The sequence below is a fragment of the Pimephales promelas genome, chromosome 3 (genome assembly GCF_988280905.1).
Source record: "Pimephales promelas chromosome 3, fPimPro1.hap1.1, whole genome shotgun sequence".
In the NCBI taxonomy this organism is placed as follows: Eukaryota; Metazoa; Chordata; class Actinopteri; order Cypriniformes; family Leuciscidae; genus Pimephales; species Pimephales promelas.
The window spans coordinates 18,213,568-18,229,459 of NC_142771.1; the positions used below are offsets into that span (position 1 = coordinate 18,213,568).

General features: G+C 35.5%; 1 protein-coding gene across 1 annotated transcript in view; it reads right to left on the reverse strand.

The window, feature by feature from the left end:
- Positions 1-321: 321 nt before the first annotated feature.
- crhr1 (corticotropin releasing hormone receptor 1) overlaps positions 322-15,892 on the reverse strand; it is a 126,438-nt gene continuing 110,867 nt past the window's right edge. The window contains exons 12-14 of the mRNA XM_039686822.2: positions 15,225-15,360; positions 12,811-12,852; positions 322-7,356 (exon numbers count right to left, since the gene is read on the reverse strand). Coding sequence (XP_039542756.1) covers positions 7,216-7,356; positions 12,811-12,852; positions 15,225-15,360 — 319 coding nt within the window. The 3' untranslated portion in view covers positions 322-7,215. The remainder of the gene's footprint in view (positions 7,357-12,810; positions 12,853-15,224; positions 15,361-15,892) is intronic.

Sequence of the window (15,892 nt, forward strand, 5' to 3'; positions counted from 1 at the left end):
TTTTCTTCTCAGACTGAGACAGATCAACTTTCTCCCTCTCACATTGTTCTGGCTAAGATTACATGTTATTTCAGAGCTTTAGAGCATATCCTGAAGAAAATATATCCGCCGTTGAATACAGATAGCTCATATGTCATGTTAACCTAAAGTAGGCTTCCAAGCATTTCTGTAGAATTACAAAAAAAACATGATGTAATTAAAGGGAAACAACATATCATTTCAACGAACTCGATATCTCTGAAGTGACGTATGCACAGCATGATTCATGCCTTGAACTTTTAATATCGAACCTGTGGACGTAAAACACCACAAAAGAAAAGGATTTTAGAAAAGAAAAACAATTTAATGCACATCTTGATCAGCACAGTACTATATGCCTTCAACATATGACTTTAATCTTTGTGTAGTTGATTTAATATAAATTTCTGTACAGTTCTGTCAAACATGAAATCAGTCATAAAACAAAGAGGAACGAAATATCTAAAGTAATAAATAGAATGTTCTTGAAGCACTGGAGGAAATGACAGAGGCAAAGATTGTCTCACAGAATCACAAAAAGCAAGACATACAAGATTACATTGTCTTCACACATTCTGGACATTAATAATGCTATGCATACAGTATATTGATATGAGTCACATAGGCTTGTGTTTTCTGACCTATATAAATAGTGAGATAAATATATAGATTTTTTTTTTCTTCTGTGCCATAAATGTATAAATAAATATTTTTTTTTCTTTGTACACTTTCACATCAGCGACTAAACACAACATAAAATACCCGGAAAAAAAAAAAAATTACATATTGACATCTTTGTCACAAATACAGCTACACAGCTGTACATTTCACAACTTTGGAAGAACTTCTTCACAACCTCTAAAAAAGGAAAAATAAACTTATAGCAAAAATATAATTGTAATTATTTTTGTGTTGTTTTCCAGTGAAGAACTTAAACATCTTTAAAACAAGACAAATCGTTCTTTTAAATTATAAGAATAAACCTAGGCAAATCTTATTACATTTATGCTTAAAGTTTTACACAATCATACGTTTTAATGTATGCTTTAAATGTATTCAAATGTATCAAATCTTTACTGGAAAACGAGACAAAAATAGTGATGAAGAAACCCATTTTTTTTGTGAATAGAAGAAACAAAAGAACACAGTCCACCAGTGTTGCTTCTCTCAGATATGGAAAATCAAGCTCACCAACACAGAAACGACAGCACTAATAGAAATGACTGAACTAATACTGATAATACTATTCCAGCTGGAGGATGGCGGCCAACAAATCTGATACAGACACTGACCTTACCAAGAATGGTGAGTCTGAACATTTTAATCTTTGAGCATTAGAAGGTATTTGAGTTATGCAGAGATGAAATGACAAGTCTTACGGAGAGATTTGTGTTTTAGGCCTTTTTTGAGGCACGTTGGAGGAGCACACCGTGTGTGCCTTTGGAATATCGCATGTTCGAGGCTGTGGAGAATGGTGGTTTGCTTTGGAATGGTGACTTTTGTCTGACTTACCAACAAAAGCCAAAAGGAAAGAGGGAAATAGAGTGAGTCCTGAACAGGTGGTACACACGTCACAAAACCAAATTCCAATTCTTTTGTATTTTTTTTTTATGGTTTAAAGCTGAAGTGTATCATTTATGTGCCTCTAGCGCTTGCTAAAGTATTCCGAACAAATTAAGCTCCGGGTGGTTGCTAGGCCAAAGCCGAAAGAGATATGGCTCAGTAAATGTCAGTCTATGGGATTATTCACTCGTGTTATCACCTGCCAAGAGAAAATCAAGAATCTGTTCATCTAGAAAACTAACAGCACACCAGGCAGTATCACCAGAAATTCAATGGCTGAATCAAATCCGCTCGAGCAAACACATCGAGTTACACATCTTTCACAACTATAAATGGCTTACATTTAATTGTCTGCATATTAAAATGGCACTCATTTACACACTTCACCTTTAAAGAAGAGCTTGATGTTCTGAGAAAGAGCATAGTGAAACCACCAATTCGCATCGAATGCCACTGACTGTGAATAGAACATGGTGATTGATTGATAATTTATAAATAATATACATCACTGGATTATGTCTTATGAGGTACATGAATGGTTTAGGTACTGTTAGACACTGCAAGCACTAATAGACAAGAATATGGCTCCTAACGCCTAACACCTAATTCACTAGACATGACTAATTTAACTCTTTAGGAGGATAATACACTATAATATCATTCTATGTTGTGTAGATTGTATGCAACTCTAGAGGGCCCTTCTACTAGTACCCCCTTGAGTCTGTATACTAAGTGAACACATGAGCTGTTTACTGTCAAACGGCTATAAATAGTGAGGCAAAGGCTGACGGAGTGCGTCTGAGCAGTGCTGTGAAAGTCTTCATTCCCACGATGCTAAATCAGATCCCTCAAATGACAGGATTTCACATGCACCAGCAAACAGATCTGTTTGACATAAATAGTAACCTATAAGCTTCTCTCATTTTTGTACCCATCATATCCCTGTCTGTGGAGTTTTGCTATTCAGCATCCAGGTTGGTTTCTTGATTTCTCTGTTTTCATTACATGGGTTTGTGGAATACTTGATTCTAATTGGTCAGTTGCGGTCAGATAATTTTGACCACTTTACTTCACAATTGTCCATCAAAAGTAATTTCTTGTGTTCTAGTTCAATAGCACTCCCAATTCTTCCTCCCAACATAATCAAATAATTTCAACTTAAATCAATATTATTTCATATCCATTTATGTATTTAGAAGGAAAAGCAGACATCTAATAATGTTAGACCATTATCTATATGGTCATTAATCTCAAAATAAACCCATAATGACTGGCTGACAGCGCATACTGATATATTGTTGTATAATGTACTGTGAGGATGGGATGGGATGATTCACTTAGTTTTTGATTATTTTGATCTGCCTTATTTTTTAAATAGCCTACACTAAGGCAATTGTACAGCAGGCTTAAAAAAAATATGTAACGACAGACAAAAAAACAACAAAAAAACAACAACAATATCCATAAGTGGTTTGAAAACATTTGAAAGGGGGCGTATGATGCGGTTTCTTGTTTTTCTTAATATGTTATGTAGCTGTTTGTGCGAATAAGATCTGCAGAGTTACAAAGGTCAAAGTGTCAAACCTAAAGAGATATTCTTTACAAAATTTAAGGCTTGGCACCTTCCTAAAACGCTTCGTTCAAACACTCCCCCATAAATCTACGTCAGTAAGTGGGGGCAAAGTTTCTGAACACGTGAAGAAAGAAGAACTAGCATTTATTCTCGCTGTGTTTTGTTGCCGCCATGTTTTTCGTTGCGAAAGCTAATCTACTTTGTTTGGCCTTCAAAAAAGTGAATACAATTAGAAAACAGTGCTTAAGCTTTATTTACAACACTGTTCATACAACTAAAATTTTTCGACTGTGTGTTGCGCATTTTTAGGTGGGGCATAGAGGAGAAAAAATAATTTACAGTATGTGTAAAATAATGACTTTTTTAACCTAAAACCATGTAAACACATCACATTAAACCAAACACACAAAATAATGTTATTTTTAGAACCATCATATGACCCCTTTAAATCTGCCTTTCAGTCTAAATGGTCAGATCTGAATATATATATATATATATATATATATATATATAATAAATTATGATTCGGGGTGCTACTGTACATCACATACTGCCATTCAAAGGTTTGCCATTCAAAAAAGTCTCTTATGCGCATCAAGGCTAAAATAAATTGATCAAACATACAGTAAAAAACATTTAATATTGTGAAATATTATTAAAATTTAAATAACATATTTAAACATATTTAAAAAGCGTAATTTATTCCTCTAAAGGCAAAGCTGAATTATCACAATTTTTGTGGAAACTGTGATACATTTGTTTTTTTAGAATTCTTTGATAAAGTTTAAAAGAGAGGCATTTATTTTGAATTTGTTCTGTAACTCTTTCCTCATACAGTATAGCGAACTATGAAAGCCTTCACTGGGTGGTGAATAGTGAACATATAAGTGGTTTTGGACACGGTATATATGCATGAATGGCCATGGGTAAAATACCCATCACTAATGTTCTCTAATGCGCCTTGTGATGTCATGATTGACATAAGCAGAGGCAAAATGCCCAGCCTTCCATCCTCTCTTTACGCCAACAATTCTTAGATGTTGCATGAGCCTCTTGGCATCCGGATATTTACTACATTGTCAGAACAAACGGATCAGATTTCACTGCAAAATAAAAGTGTGCACAGTCTAAAAACAGATTTAACAACCGAACAAGCCTTAACATAGAATCAACACTAAAACAAACCTTGTGTTTATGTTTTCTAGCAGTGAAATGGGCTTGGTCCTCGGTTTGTCAAGAGTACACATTGCTATGGTAATTAGCAAACTCCACAATCCTACATACAACTAGATGTCCCATGGACATGCATACACAACAAATGGGGAATCTGCTGAAGCCTTTGCACAAGTACTTCAGGAAGGTCAGAAAAGCACAGAGGCATAGATGGAGGTCCTGAGTCAGTTTTTTTTTTTTAAAAAAAACCTTGCTCTCCCTATCAGATGTGATTGATTGGATGTATGTGGCACAAAAGCTAAATCTGCTTCACTGTGCTGAGTCAGCAGTGAGCGGTCACAGGACTCGGTCATTGGCGGCTCAGCTTAGCGAGGGTTTTAACACATGGGTAAACGTTAAATGACCCTGCAAGGCACGCAGATCTCCCTTGACTCTCTAATGATAACGAAGCAGATTTTGCTGAGGTGATTCTTTTGAGTGATTCTGTTGGGATTTAAACTGTTGGGAGAAGCTGGTCCTAGATCAACACAAATGCACTCTACTTATCTATTTGTTAAATTTAGATTTCCTTCCACACACACACACAAAAAAAACTGTCCAGAGAAGCTAGGAAAAAATATATGGTCCACCAATAGCAATGTAAATTTTGAAATGCACTTCGTTTGAAATAAATCACTGACATCTTTAAAGGAACAGTTTACCCAAAAATGAAAGCTGCCATCAGATTTAGTCACACTCATGTTGTTTTGAACCCATTCGACCTTCAATTTAATTCTAGATTGTTGTTGAGTCAAATCTTTTTGAATCAGGCAAAACCAGTCTGAAAGATTCATTCACAGATCAAACTGATTCAGTTTAACTCAGTGACATTAATTTGTTGAAGTTCTCAAGTGACTGGAGAGGAAAATATTACATTAAAATGAGAGTGTTCTATTTAAATATATTTTAAAATGTAATTTATTCATGTGATCTCCAAACTGGATGTTCATAACAGTTCAGTGTCACATGATCCTTCATAAATGCTGATTTGGTGCTTAAGAAACTTTTTTATTATTATTGTCCATGTTAAAAACAGTTTATGTGTGATGTGTTAAAAAAGATCAGGATCCTTTGGTCTGTCCTTTACTATTACTACTGATCAATTAAATGCATTCTTACTAAAAAAAAAATACTTTCTCATTTTGTTTCATACAGGTCAAACATGTTTGGAACAACATGAGGGTGAGTAAAATGTTCAGCCTCGTGCAATAACAACATCCAGTCATGTGAGACTACAATTAGTATTTTTTTGAAACAGTTTCCAGAATCCAATTTCCCAAGTGTTTAGTATTATGATCGTCTCGTAAGCCTGCATGATAAGTAGGAATTTATATGGAACTGTGCATGGAAATGAGAGCTGGAGTGATTAATTGAAATACATTCAATTGCTTGCTTGGCCGCAGCTCCAAATGCAGGATAAAATCAAAATCCTTTTTGTTCTGAGACAAACCCCTTATTTAAAAGATTGTGTTAAATACTTAGCATCGGAGAGTGTCGTCTTCTACTTTAGCAGGCATCAGAGTCTTTCATTATGTTGTTCCCTTTCCTATGAGCTTCCTTCCTCTTTCTCTCAGGGGTTTAGATATATCCTTGAGTCCCAGGATGCAAACTGGCTTAGAGAGCATTAGCACGTACCTTTCGTCTTTGTAAAAAATGTATCGCACTTGCGTATGCGTATGACATGATGTATGCAGCTATAGATGTACTCATAATTTCATAGCAAAAAGCATTCATGTTGAATGAGTTAGCTCACAGAAATGTATGAGAATCAGAGGAAACTATTACTAGCTGCAGTAATGTGAAAGCATAAGGGTCACAAACTGAACAAATCGGAGAAACTCATTACATTTATCTCTAAAGTATCGAGTCAAAAGATTCAATAACAATAATAAGTTCACATTGTGATCGGTCAAATATATTCAGTTTGTTTTCCGATTCCAAAATACTCCCAAACCCTAAAACTAATACACTATCTGACCAAAACTTCATATAGTGGACAACTAAAAACCAAACTCACACTCTGTCAGGTGCTTGATATAGAACATTTTAGGGTTCACATCATGGGATCATTTTATGGAGATTTAATTAATTTTGTTTTCAATGTAATAAAATGTTATGAATTAAGCAGTTCGTAAAGCTCGTTTAAGACATAAAGCTCATTTAAGACATTTCTCCTTATAGAGTCATTTTGTCAAAAAGGTTTCTTTAATATATTAATTTAATCTAATCTATTTATAAACACATTTCACCTTTTTATATATGAGTGGATATGTGCTTGCTTGCCTTAATTAAAAAAAAAAAAATTCCCATTAAAAAGTTTATCCCCCTAACAGCTTCCAGTCTTCTGTAAGATTTTCCAATAGATGTTGGAATATAGATGAAGGGATTTACTCCCATTCAAACACAATCACACTATTTTTGGCCATGTAGTGTATATTTAATATATTCCTACTGTGAAAGTTCTGGAAACAAGAATAAACTGAGGTCTCCAATCAGAGAAGATAGGTAAGCAGATCAGGAGGAGATGATGTGACTGTTCATAACTTTAGCTATTGAATGAGTACACTCTTTCTGTCTTTATCAACCTTTTTGTGTGCCTTCCACAGTCTCCTATCATTGTCTGAGACCAGCGATGCTCCAATCTGTTTCTGAAACAGATTCATCTTCTCTGTGTTCGGCAGTTGTTTGTGTATATTTCCACCCTTCATCTATGTTTCAGCTGAGGATCATACCCTGTTTGGCCCATAGCTGTTATCCCTGGGTTTTGCAGAGGACATGGTTGATTAGTTGAGGATGAATAGAGCGGAAGCAGAAGAAACGGGGATGGGCGCTTCGCTTCGCTGTTAGGGTCAGACGGCCGACGACTGCTTGATGCTGTGGAAACTGACCCGCGTTGGAGAGGTGGGAATAGACATGGCCCGCGCTACCCGCGCCCTAATGGAGTGCTTATCCTGCCAGCGATGCCACCGCTTACGAACTGCTGAGCGAACCTGCGGACAAAAATAAAATAAAATTGAATATAGTTCAATTATAGAAAGGTTTCACTGTAAGTTAGTAACACAATGTAGCTAATGCCATATATGAGGGGAATAACATTTAAATTGCATAGTTATCAATGATTTAATTCACATAAAAGAGCAGTATTGACTTGTCACACACACACACACACACACACACACACACTCTCTCTCTCAATAGAATAAATCATTCAATTCAAGAAATGAAAATGACAAATAACATAAAAATGGTTAGACAATTTATGCATATGTGATGTAAACAAAACAATTAAGTGATTTTAAAGCTATTCATCCTCATTTATTAATTACACCAATGTTGTCACATACTGTATATGTTTTATTTTGGCTTAGTTTATTTGTGTTTTAGTATTGTTCCTGTTTGCCTGTGTGCCCTCAAATTTGACTCAGTTTCCTAGTGTGTTGATTAATCATTCCGTTCACCTGTCATTCGTTAATTAATTACCTAATTTAGTCTGTGCATATGTTCTCCATTTCATTCAGTTTTTGGTCCGGTCTTGTCTTTGTGTAGTTGACCCTGTGGATTATTGAATTTAAAACACTATTTCCTTGCATTCTCCATTGTCGTGTGCTCTATATGGTCACCCATGTCAAATGTATAGTTCTGTCATTCATTTGTCAAACATGGCAACAAAGAGCAGCATGTATTTTCTGTCAAACCAGTCACTTGTCATGCTACTGCTCGTATAACAGCGCTAGTATTTGCATTACATTAACCTTGTCAGATATCCTACTGCGCTTTAAAATAACAAGAGAGAGAAGTGACAGTTTTTTTTAATAGTCAGATCAGTGTTTTTATATTTCAATATAAATTCATCCAAATTTCTAATACAAAATGTTTTTTTTTTTTTACTTTTGTCTTTGTTCAAAAAGATTTAATGAAAAAACAAAACAAAAATGTGCTGTGCGGTCGCTGCACAGCACACAGCACCAAAAAAGAAAAAGAAAAAAAGAAAAAAAATCATTTGCATTGCATACTCTGCGTAGTATCATAGCAGCAGGGAACCCTCTCCCTAACAACCAAACCTATGACATTTCCTTAAAGGCCCCCTGAAATCGCAATTTTTAGCTAAGTAAGTTTTTTTTTTTAGCTCTTAGGATGAATATGTTAGCCTTAATTTAATAATTAAGCTGTTGTGTTCCAAAAAAATAAAATAAAATGAAGAAATTTGCATTTAGGAGATATAAGCATTCAAAACTTAAAGTCTCTCACTTCCGCAAAAATGGATCATGGATTTTTATGACGTCACCACGGACTTTAGCTTCTCATCACATCTTCTGTCCAATCAAATGCTCTCTAGAATCTGAAGCATCCCGCCCCCATGCTATAAATACCACCAGGCCAAAGCTACCGTGACTGTACCTGATTGTATGTATTGTAGTAAACGCATGCTCAGTATTAGCTGCTCGTGCTCATCAGTTCCATCAGTTAACCCCCAGGTAGGGGGTTGTGCCTTTTACTGAATCAATGCGGTGGCTTTCAGAAAGACGAGTCTGAGTACTTTAAAAGGCCCCTCTCTCCACAAATCAATGAGATGTCAATAAATATATAAATAAAAACAAATGTCAGTAAATATTTACTCTTCCTCTCTGGCTTCACCTCATTTAATATACTTTACGGTCGACGGTCAAATATCTGTTGGTGCCCCGATGCGCTATGGATAGAGCTCAGCTTCCACGCCGGTTGCTCTCTCACCAGATTGAGGTTTTGATTCGTAGTCCCCAAAGCATGTGTCAACAATGCTGCCTGCACTGGAATTTATACCAGTAAACACTTCACAAGCCGCTGAAGCAGAAGAAATATGGATAACTTCCAAACATGTTTATAATTCAAGTCACAGTTATTAATGCTCAGGAGCAGAAAGATTTCATATTGAGTAGACTTGTGTCTGTTTGTGTGTGCGTGTGTGTGTAGTACTGTATGTGCAGTATATATACTGTATATATATACACAGTATACTGTATATATAACAGTCAAAGCCTGAGATCACTAGTGAACTGAATTATCAAAGATAAAATATTTATTCTGCATTCAAGGTACATACTTAGCTCAATCTGAGGGGCCACGGTTTGAATGGGCATGAAATAGTTGCTGGCAGCCCATGGCACAGCATGAACAGTTGCCCATGCCTGTGAGGCTCAAAGGCCAGCACAGTTGATCAGAAGTGAACAGTAAAGCTCTGGCGTTGTATGTAATTAACTTCTGTGGTGGGTGTCAAGTAGGGGGTTCAGAAGATCAAACTCAATCGCGTTCAAATCATCTGAAAAGAAACTTCTTACTTTGCTCTAAGAGCTTGACTCTCTCTTTTAAGGTTTTTCTGTAAACTTAAACCCCATGGGTCAGTGACTGCTGACACTTAAAGCTAGCTTTCAAATACAGCTTTCAGAGTGGTTGCTGAAAATAATCCCTGATATTTTTTTTTCAGAGTTTCATAAATAAAACCCTGCTTTCCCAAGTCGATGTACAAGAAGGATGTAGTAACATGGGCCATTAATATCCAAAACCTTGCCTTCCTTGAAAACAATGAGTCATGAGTCAAAACAATTTCAGTCATTACTAGAGTTATTATGCTTTTCATTCATGATCTTCACTTCAGAATTAATTAACCATTCTGAATTATTCACTTTCATTATGAATAGTTCTTAGTAGTTTTCTATGAGCTATGAAAAAACCACATTCGACTAAGCACTATTACTTACTAATTCGTTAATCAGTTTTTGTTAGTTAATAGTAGTTATTAGAGTGTTAATAATGCAATACTCATTTGCCCCTGTGTAGTTAGTGTTACCGAACCGGTCAAACCCCAGCTATTAAAGCTATAGAGGGTATGCGCGTGACGTCACCGTAGGCCGGTGGCAAAAAGTGGCAAAAATACTGAACGGCTGTATTTGTTTTTACCGTGAATGCCGCGAAAAACAAACACAACACATGTAAAGTGGGAAAGAGCTTTGCGATTGACTGTACAACTAGATTTGACAAAAAAATCGGAGGTATACTTTTACAGACTACTATAGAAAGAGAAGCAAATGGATCGCTGCAATTCAAAGAAACAACTGTTCTCCAGTCAGCGAAAGGTGGATTTGCAGTTATAATTTTGTGTCAATATGCTGAATTTATATTTTGTATTGTTATATATATCAGTGTTTCCCAACCCTGTTCCTGGCGGCACACCAACACTGCGTGTTTTCTTTGTCTTCCTAATCAAACACACCCGATTCAACTCATCAGCTCATTAACCCACCTGATTATGAGCTGATGGGTTGAGTCAGGTGTGTTTGATAAGGGTTACAAAGAATACACGCAGTGTTGGTGTGCCGCCAGGAACAGGGTTGGGAAACACTGATATATATTAACAACTCATCAATTAAATATTTATCAGTGCATATTCTGCATTATTGGATGTTTTTAATAAACACTGACCAAAAAAAAAAAAAAAAAAAAAAAAAAAAACTAAAGTTTTAGGGCTGGATGATATGATGATATACGTATATAGGCTATATATAACAAAAGTGATCACTCGGATTTAAACCTACCTATATTGTATTTATATAAAGCATTCACAGGCAAATTTGCTTTATGTTTATGCAGTGTTGTAGTACTCGAGACTCGGACTCGTCTCGGACTCGGTCTCGAGACCATATTTTAATGGTCTTGGTCTTGTCATGGACTCGTGTCCATTTGGACTCGGAATTGACTCGTACTCGAACATTTTTTTTTTAGGACTCGGACTTATTCCCGAGTCCACTCGTGTTCAATTCAAAATATTTTTCATGATTATTAATGTATGTTAATAAAATATTTCTTTAAATTGATTGACACGCCCAGTGATTGGTGATTTTCTAGTGCGCAACTGCGAATGACAAATTGTAATAAAATTACTTTTAACACCACCTACTATGTGGCCTTTTTACCCTAAACTGATAATTTTTTTAAACTCTAAGTAAATTCAGTAAAAAAAAAAAAAAAGGATTTCTCTAAGTAAATTTAAAAGTAAATTAGGTAATCAACCCTCACTGGTCTCGGTCTCGACTCGGACTCGACCGTCTCTGGTCTCGGACTCGACTCTCTATGGACTCGGTCTTGACTCGGACTCGACTCTCTCTGGTCTCGGCCTCGGCCTCGACTCGGACTCGAGTGAGGTGGTCTCGACTACAACACTGTGTTTATGTCTATATTGTTTTTATTTCCCCGGTGTCGAAATCAGGCAAACATAAATGTCAGGCAACACGATTCCTGGCTGCATGTCAATATACATGGATCACTGGATCTTTAGTAAGTTGTAAGGAACTCTATATTGAGTCCAACATTTAGTTTAAATTGATAAAATTGTTCGCTTTAGTCAGGCTGAGGGGGGTTATTCTGGCGGGAAAGTGACGTCAATGCATTCCCTCTATACTCAAACTTGATTGTATTTGTATATTATTGGTATATTTGTATACCTTACATTCTGATACTAGAGTCTTAACATCCATTTTTATTCTATGAAAAAAAGTGTACAATTTGTAAGAAAAATCTGCAACTATAGTAAACGACAATAAACTATCCTTTTTAATAGTTTTAATCTTAATAAACTGCAATGCAACACGTTGAGAGAAAGTGAACAAACGAAAGAAAGCGCTTTATTGCAGTTCCAAGCCAGATCATTTTGACTTTCAAAAAACTTGAGGCAAGTGTTTATTATTGTAGCTGTAATTCAGTACCAAAGGCCTTTTAGTTCTGATCATGTTTGCGTAGACACATTGGAGCCAAAGGCACCTTCTCAAGTTCATAACGTCATACATCTGACATTGCGCTGTCCCGGGAACAGATCAATGTTATCACTTTGACTTTAAGCAACACTGTACGCTCTGCTTTGCTTGTGTATTCTGATATCTATCTGTGATTCAGGGTGACCTCAGATCAAGCCCCACACTTTTCTGCTTCTCTTGAACTTAAAATGACAAACAAAACAGCCCAGACGGATCCGATCCCTTTACATTTAAGCATGTATACTTGGAGGGACAACATGATGCGTAAGATGTGCTTACGTTTGAAATTTGGGCACAACGCTAGAGAGTAATATTTTGCTGGAAATTCTCAAAGGTTTACAGTTTATTTCAAAGGGCATGTAATACAAGCCAAATTCAGACGTCACAGGAATGAATATTTTATGAGTGAAGTAGGTTTTTATAGTTACTGCCTGCCAAAAGGGTGGCTTTGGGTAAATGGAGAGGGTCTCGATGTGATTCTTTTTTTGGCCAGGTCTCATCGGGGCTGCCATGTTTGAGGAAATCTGAATTACCCGAATTGCATTGACTGTGTTGCACTTCAAAGAGACCCACTGCTGCGAGTCAAAAGCAGAGGGCACATTCGTAAAAAAAAAAAAAAAAAAGCCTGTAAACAGAAGATCGGGAAAAGGGCTTTCTTACCTCACTGTTCAAAAAGCAGTAGAACACGGACACAAAGAAGCCCTGTAAAGAGAACGAGAGACATTTACACTTTATTAAGATTTCAAATTTCACCATCCACAACCTATTTTATTTCACACATTGTCACAAGTTAGGATATCCAATGTGAAATGGAACAAATAAGAATAATTTATTCAATTTATTCATTTCAACCTTGCCTAAATTATTAGCTGTCAATCCTAAATTAATTAATTCTAAAATCATTTTAATGCTGCTGGTGACTGGGTTACATTAACAAAACATGAGTTTGTAAAATATAATGATGAAAACAAACAAACAAACAACAACAACAAAAAAAATCCTTTCAACATAAACTTCAAGAGGGAAAATGAAAATATGTGAAAATTATACATAATCATAAAATAAACACTCCAAAACACTTGTGTACGACACAGCTCATCAAAAAGCCAAAACTTCATATGCATATGATTCTGCATAAAAAGAGAACCAGTATTGTCAACATCTCCCTTCTAAATCTTATTCATCAAATGATGCATAGACTTATCTGAGATGGATAATCTTAACCCCCCATGGGGTTACAATGGGGTTAAAAATTCAGTAAAAGTCTTTGAATGAAACAATAAAGAGTTTTATTGTCAGTATGGTCACATTATATCCTGGTGGGGACAATGGAAATTGTTTGACAATAATTCCTCCATATGCATTTTTCTACCCATTAAAAAAAAGTTAAATGAATAATTTGCATGTTATAAAGGAACTGTTAAATTTGTCCGTTGCCTAATATTGTGTGACAGTGGATGGATAGAGACACTGGACAATATTGCATTTGTTATCTTATGGGTAACATTTTAATAACAGCATGCTATGAATCATTATTTAAGCATTAGTAAAACTTTAATTAATAATTTATAAAGCATTGTCATTAGTAAGCAGTTTATAAATACAGTTATTCTTGATTTATAAGCGTATCCATAATTTGTTTAATAATTGTATTTTCATTCTTTATTAATAAACAATTTATCATTTCTAAATGATTACATTATTAACAAACAAGTTATTTAGGAGTTGTCAGTAGTTCATAATATCTTTTAGAAAGTGTAAATAATAAGATATTATGAAATAATAAGATGTTAACAATTTTGAAAGGTCATTAAATGTGAGGATTATTTATGCCTCGTATACAAAGGAGATTTACAGTCTCAGTTAAAAATAGTTAACATCTTCTTATTTCGACAGACATACAAATAGTTACTCAGTGTGTTAACAAATGCTATTCTTACTGTAAAACAACATTTGCTGTTTTTAACATTAAGTAAGCTTTGAATCACTTTTAGTCTTTATTAAATTAAATAATATAAAATCTGTTTTTGATGAATTTATTTCCATTGTCAAAGTGTTGCCTTCAGGCAAATACCTAAAAAGAACCTCATCAAATATTAATTTTTTTAAAATAGTTATTTTATTAATAAGATACTTTTCAGCATAAGATCCATTTCAGCATGTTTGTCTAACAAGAGTGCCCTAACATTCAATTTTCTGCACAGATGAATTATCATTCCCATGAGGAGTTGGACAGATGTGGGGCCAGATGAATCTGTGGAAAACATGGCTTCAACATGCATGAGAGACCCCGGGGTCACACCAGGAAGCAAATGTGTGCAAAACAGGGGATAGAGTTGACCTTGCGTGCTTCGGGTGACATGAACAACTGTGGATTGATGTGAGAAATGCACCACAAGGAAATGGAATGACGATTTCCGAAAACGTGGGCGAGACTTCATAAAAAAACGAAACATTATAAAACGTTTAGCTGTGCAACTGGTTTGACCAGATTGTTTTTTGCAAAAACAAATGCATTTAGTGCTTAGTAGCAAGAGCTGCACCACTTCAGCATGTGATGTTTCAGCACAAAACTTGCATCTTATTCATTAAGCACCTGGAATCCAGTTTAACCAAGAGCTAAATGCACTTAAATAGCACTGAGCCGTATATTTAGATTTTGTTATTGTCATTATATTCAATGCAAATTAGGCTTATTAGTGAGTTATTCAGACTTATTCATTAACTCAGAACTGTTTTTTTTGTAAAAGACAGCATGTGCAAATAAATAACTCTTATTAGGTATAACAGATCAATGTTATCACTTTGACTTTAAGCAACACTGTACGCTCTGCTTTGCTTGTGTATTCTGATATCTATCTGTGATTCAGGGTGACCTCAGATCAAGCCCCACACTTTTCTTGAACTTAAAATGACAAACAAAACAGCCCAGACGGATCCAATCCCTTTACATTTAAGCATGTTCACTTGGAGGGACAACATAATTCATTCTCAGAATTTTCACCTCTAAGTTGTAAAGATCAGATTCAGATCTGTTTTGTCACAATTAATATGTCACAATCACACTTATTTACCTGAAAGGACTCAAGGAAAGAGTTGAAGTATATGAAGACAATCTGTGAGATCTCATCCTCGCCAGGGTTGACGAAAAACAGCATGTATGTGATACCCAGCAAGGGCAGAAGAACCAGTGTGGCTTTTACTGCTTTCCTGTGAGATTTAGAGAAGAAGAGAAGAGGATATGAAACCAGACTTGTATAAATAAAAAGTCATGTCTTCAGATATTGCAATATGCAGTAATTTCTGCCCTACTAGTTTTAAGAAAATAATAAAACAAAATAACCATTTCAAACAGGTTTCCAGAACATTGTGCTTAAAAATAGACACACAAATGTTTTAAAGATATGTTTAGACAAGCTTTAGAGGAAATAAGTCTGGTGTAATATAATCAACTAACAAAAATATCGACTTTATTCAACTATTCATTTCCTTTTCTGTTGGCCTCGAGTTAGTACACATAGTGTAACTGTGCAGCACTTCTTTGTAGTACATCACACAAAGGTAAGGTTCATTATTGGTTGGAAATATACCGGAAGTGCTGCACAGTTTTACTACGTGAACTAACTCGAGGCCAACAGAGAAGGAAATGAATAGTTGAATAAAGTGTTTTTTTTTTTTTTTTTGCGCACAAAAAGTATTCTCGGCGCTTGATAAACTTAAGGTTGAGCCATTGCCGTCACTT